This window comes from Populus euphratica, unplaced genomic scaffold, assembly GCF_000495115.2.
Source record: "Populus euphratica unplaced genomic scaffold, PopEup_1.0 scaffold1126.1, whole genome shotgun sequence".
Classification (NCBI taxonomy): Eukaryota; Viridiplantae; Streptophyta; class Magnoliopsida; order Malpighiales; family Salicaceae; genus Populus; species Populus euphratica.
Window position 1 is genome coordinate 31,196 of NW_011500985.1, and position 4,776 is coordinate 35,971.

The 4,776-nt window shown below is 38.9% G+C and overlaps 1 protein-coding gene across 1 annotated transcript; it reads left to right on the top strand.

The window, feature by feature from the left end:
• Window positions 1-1,001: 1,001 nt before the first annotated feature.
• On the top strand, window positions 1,002-3,927 carry LOC105116969 (cation/H(+) antiporter 19-like). Its single transcript, XM_011014488.1, has 3 exons — window positions 1,002-1,466; window positions 1,571-2,575; window positions 2,656-3,927. Exons 1-3 carry the CDS (start codon window positions 1,191-1,193, stop codon window positions 3,877-3,879), a joined length of 2,505 nt encoding a protein of 834 aa, XP_011012790.1. The 5' UTR covers window positions 1,002-1,190; the 3' UTR covers window positions 3,880-3,927.
• The last annotated feature ends 849 nt before the right edge of the window (window positions 3,928-4,776 follow it).

Consider the following 4,776-nt stretch of genomic DNA (forward strand, 5'->3'; position numbering starts at 1 on the left):
TCTTAAACTTCCATCTGTATTAGTAAGAAATAATTTATTATGATCAGTATAAAATCAAATTAACTTAGTATGCTTCCAAGTAATCAAAGGAAAAAAATCATGAAAACATAATTTATTATGCTTTTCAAAAAATATAATTATGATTAGTAAGAAATCAAGATCATCGACATAAAAAAATCTCAGTTTTCAAAGAAAATAATTTACCAATAAAAAATCTAAAGGCCCTACATATCATATTTTTGGACTTCCATTTATGTTAGTAAGAAATAATTGATTACGATTGGTAAGAAATCAAAGAAGAAAACAAATTAAGAAAATAATCTAATGAGAAGCTTTAAGAACAAAATTTTCTTTTGTGTTATTGTTTTATAACACAAGATAATGCTTTGCACTTTTGTTTTTATATGCTTTTTATTCATTAAGATATATAATTAAGGCTTCCAAATCTTTATTCCATTTGTTTTTTTTTTTTGGATAGAAAATGAAACCAATTAATTTCGCCAATCCCCACAAGTTCATTCCACTATCCTAAAGGTTTCTCTCTCTCTCTCTCTCTCTCTCTCTCTCTCTCTATATATATATATATATATATATATATATATACTGATTACCGACAAAAGCAAGTGAAAAAGGATCAAAACTCTAATTTGTTTCAAATTAGAGTACATTTGTTTGAATATATAAAAAGGTTTTTAAAATCATTTTAGAAAATTAATTTTAATTAAGATGCAAGCTAATCTAAATATACTTCTTATCGTTAAATAAAAATAGTATTATAGAGACCGAAGATTGCAAGGTTATTATGAGTGTTAAAAATGCTTGATGTTGATATTGGAATGGATGCAGGCGGATTTTTAAGGAAAATTATTATTTTTTAGTTGCTGTTATTTATTTATTTAAAAATAAAATATTGAGATTGATATTTTTTTTAAAAAATAGGAATAAATAATTTGATTTAGAAGAGGATCCAAATCAATACGGGTAACCAAACCATACAATATCACTGGAAGGATGCATGCATGCCAATATTCAAAGCAATTTCGCATGTAACAATTTGATTCTTGATGTGTTCTTATCAATTTTTCTTTTATCCAGTACTAACCTCACCCCACATCATTTTTTTCCAGCATTTCGGAAATAATAATACGAAGAACAACAATACAACCTATTCGTAATATTTTGAGCTCTATATGCTTCTGGAATCCATTCTAGACTTGGGAAATTTTGGGGGGGCTGGTTTTTGTCGGGGTTCGTGTGAGAATATGGACACCAACACAAGTAATGTAACAGCTGCATTGCCAAAGCCTATGAAGGCAACGTCAAATGGAGCGTTTCAGCATGAGAATCCATTAGATTATGCGCTTCCTTTGTTGATCCTTCAGATATGTTTGGTCGTCGCTTTTACAAGGACCCTTGCATTCCTTCTCAAACCCCTCAGGCAACCCAGAGTCATTGCTGAGATCATTGTAAGTTTCTGCTCTTGAATACCATCATCATCGTGCACGTGATCTTGTCTTTCATATATCAACGACTTTGTTCTTCGATAAAAGGAGTTGAGAAATTTTTGCAGGGAGGAATACTGCTTGGACCATCTGCTTTGGGAAGAAGCGAGAGATTTCTTCACACGGTGTTCCCACCAAAGAGCATGACTGTCCTGGACACGGTCGCCAACATCGGTCTCCTTTTCTTCTTGTTTTTGGTGGGTTTAGAGCTTGACATTCGATCCATTCGTCGCACTGGAAAGAAGTCCTTGGCAATAGCCGGCGCTGGCATCACCCTTCCTTTCCTTTTAGGAATCGGCACCTCATTTGTTCTTCGTTCCACCATATCCAAAGGAAGCGCTCACGCCCCTTTCCTTGTCTTCATGGGCGTCTCTCTCTCCATCACCGCTTTCCCAGTCCTGGCCCGTATTTTGGCGGAACTCAAGCTTCTAACCACCGATGTGGGCCGCATAGCAATGTCTGCAGCAGCAGTCAATGATGTTGTTGCCTGGATTCTCCTTGCACTTGCTATTGCTCTCTCAGGCAGCAACACTTCTCCGCTTATCTCCTTATGGGTCCTCCTTTGTGGCGTGGGGTTTGTTGTGTTCTCCGTTTATGCCATAAGACCATTACTGGAGCTTATGGCCCGGCGCAGCCCTGACGGCGAGCCGGTGAAAGAGATCTACATTTGCATCACGTTGTCACTTGTGTTGGCTTCCTCTTTCGTCACCGACTCCATCGGCATACATGCCCTTTTTGGAGCTTTTGTGGTGGGAATTTTAGTACCCAAGGACAGTCCTTTTCCCGGGGTTCTTATAGAGAAGATAGAGGATCTTGTGGCGGGGCTCTTTCTGCCACTCTATTTCGCATCCAGCGGGCTCAAGACCAACGTTGCAACCATAAGTGGAGCACAATCTTGGGGCTTGCTTGTGCTCGTAATTGCCACGGCTTGTTTCGGTAAGATAATTGGGACATTGTTTGTGTCAAGGATGTTTTTTAAGGTGCCCTTTAGAGAAGCTGCGGCTCTTGGATTCCTAATGAACACCAAAGGCTTGGTGGAGCTCATTGTCCTCAATATCGGCAAGGATCGCAAGGCAAGTACTCATGTTCATTGCTTAGCTAGCTAGCTCTAGGCAGCATTACTCACAATTCGCAGCGCTTGTATCTTATGCAGGTGCTTAATGATCAGACTTTTGCCGTTTTAGTTTTAATGGCGCTGTTCACCACCTTCATCACTACGCCAATCGTGATGGCCGTGTATAAGCCTGCCAGAAGGGGAGCGCCTTACAAGAACCGTACTGTCAAACGCAAGGATCTTGACACAGAGCTTCGACTGCTGGCCTGCTTCCATAGCAGCCGCAATATTCCTACTATGATCAACCTTGTGGAGTGTTCCCGAGGAACACGGCAGCGAGGACGCCTCTGCGTGTATGCCATGCACCTCATGGAACTTTCAGAGCGATCATCTGCAATCTCAATGGTTCATAAAGCCCGCAAAAATGGACTCCCTTTTTGGAACAAGAAACGTGATGATAGAGATCAAATGGTGATTGCTTTTGAAGCTTATCAGCAACTCAGCAGTGTCACCATCCGTCCCATGACTGCCATCTCTGCTCTCAACACTATCTACGAGGACATCTGCACCAGCGCACACCAAAAGCGTGCGGCCATGATTCTCCTCCCATTCCACAAGCACCAGAGAGCGGACGGAAGCTTGGAGTTTTTGGGGCGCTCGCTGCAGGAGGTAAACCAGCGCGTCCTCCGTCATTCTCCATGTTCTGTTGGTATTCTCATTGACCGTGGCTTCGGAGGCACCACCCAAGTCTCGGCCAGTGATGTGTCCTCCAAGATTGTAGTCCCTTTCTTTGGAGGTAGTGACGACATGGAAGCTCTAGCCTACGGGATGAGAATGGCGGAGCACCCTGGAATCATGCTTACTGTCCTTAAGTTTGTGCCCGTATCAGGGAAGACGCTATTGACATTAGAAGGCCACGATACCAATGTGAACAGGGTTGAGAATGACAAAAATTCTAACAGCCAGGCTGATAGCGAGATCTTCTTCTCTGAATTCGTCCAGCATGCTGCCAAAAAGCTGCAAGATTCAGTGACACATGAGGAAATAGTGGTAGAGAGTAAGGCAGACGTTGTTGCAGCATTGAAATCAATGAGCAAGAGCAATCTCTTCATGGTAGGAAGAATGCCACCCATAGCTCCTCTGGTGATCTCAACCGACACTCCAGAACTGGGTCCTGTTGGAAGCATTTTGGCATCCTCCAACTTCTCCAATACAGCATCCGTTTTGGTGATCCAACACTATTATCCAAATGGAAATCTTCATCCGTTCGTTGAGGAAGAAGAAAACGAAGTCACGGATGATGGCACAGATACACTGGTTTAGTTGACATATATTGCTATACAAGGCATCAGCCTACGAATATCCGTTCAGGACAGCCTCTTCATTAATTTATTTTTTTCGCTTCTGCGTTTTTTTTCTTTAATTATCTTAAATAATCTATAAAATTAAAAAAAAAATCAATTTCAATCCTTTTAATTTGTCACCTTTAAAAAGTTTCAAATAAACTAGAAAATGTGATTAAAGATAAAATTAATTCTGAAGTCTTCTATTCTTGTTGTAGTTAGGATGAATAAAAAATCCTTATAAGAAAATAATTCTTAAACATTTATGAATCCTTACTACATTTGAAAACTATACTGCAGCGCATTAAAGATCCATGAAAAACTAGGAGATTCTCAAAACAAGCTGTCACATCCTTGTAGAAAAAGAATCATAGCCAAATATAAAGTTTATAAGTCAAAAGAAAATAAATAACAAAATTCATATAGTCTGTTTTGAAATATATTGCATATTCTTCCTGAACTCCAATTCATCTGAAACTTTACCCCAATATAGACCAATACCTCTGGAATCTTCATGTCAAATTTCAACTCGATCTAATGATTGGTTTTGGAGTTATGCTTAATAGCGTAAAACTGGACAATAGAAAATTTTACACCAAAATATAAATCTCACCTTACTTTGATCGTATCATTTCCTCGAATCACCAACATGTTTGATGGAAAATTCCTTAGCCTTTTATTTCATTCATTTAAGTTCTTTTCTTTCACGCAACTGCCTGTAACAACATTGTATGAATATAGTTGCCGATAATAATTTCAAATAAGAATGTCTTCCCATTTATTTACATGTAAATCTTTTAATGATAACCATTCTGTCCTATTTTGTTTGTTATCCCTTTAACGCTGAATTAAAGTTCTTCACTCTTCACATTTTTTA

Bases quoted from the DNA above. Each gene is read 5' to 3' on its own strand.
- LOC105116969 (XM_011014488.1), top strand. From the start codon at position 1,191: ATGCTTCTGGAATCCATTCTAGACTTGGGAAATTTTGGGGGGGCTGGT. The intron at 1,467-1,570 runs GTAAGTTTCTGC...AAATTTTTGCAG, and splicing joins GAGTCATTGCTGAGATCATT to GGAGGAATACTGCTTGGACC. The intron at 2,576-2,655 runs GCAAGTACTCAT...TATCTTATGCAG, and splicing joins ATATCGGCAAGGATCGCAAG to GTGCTTAATGATCAGACTTT.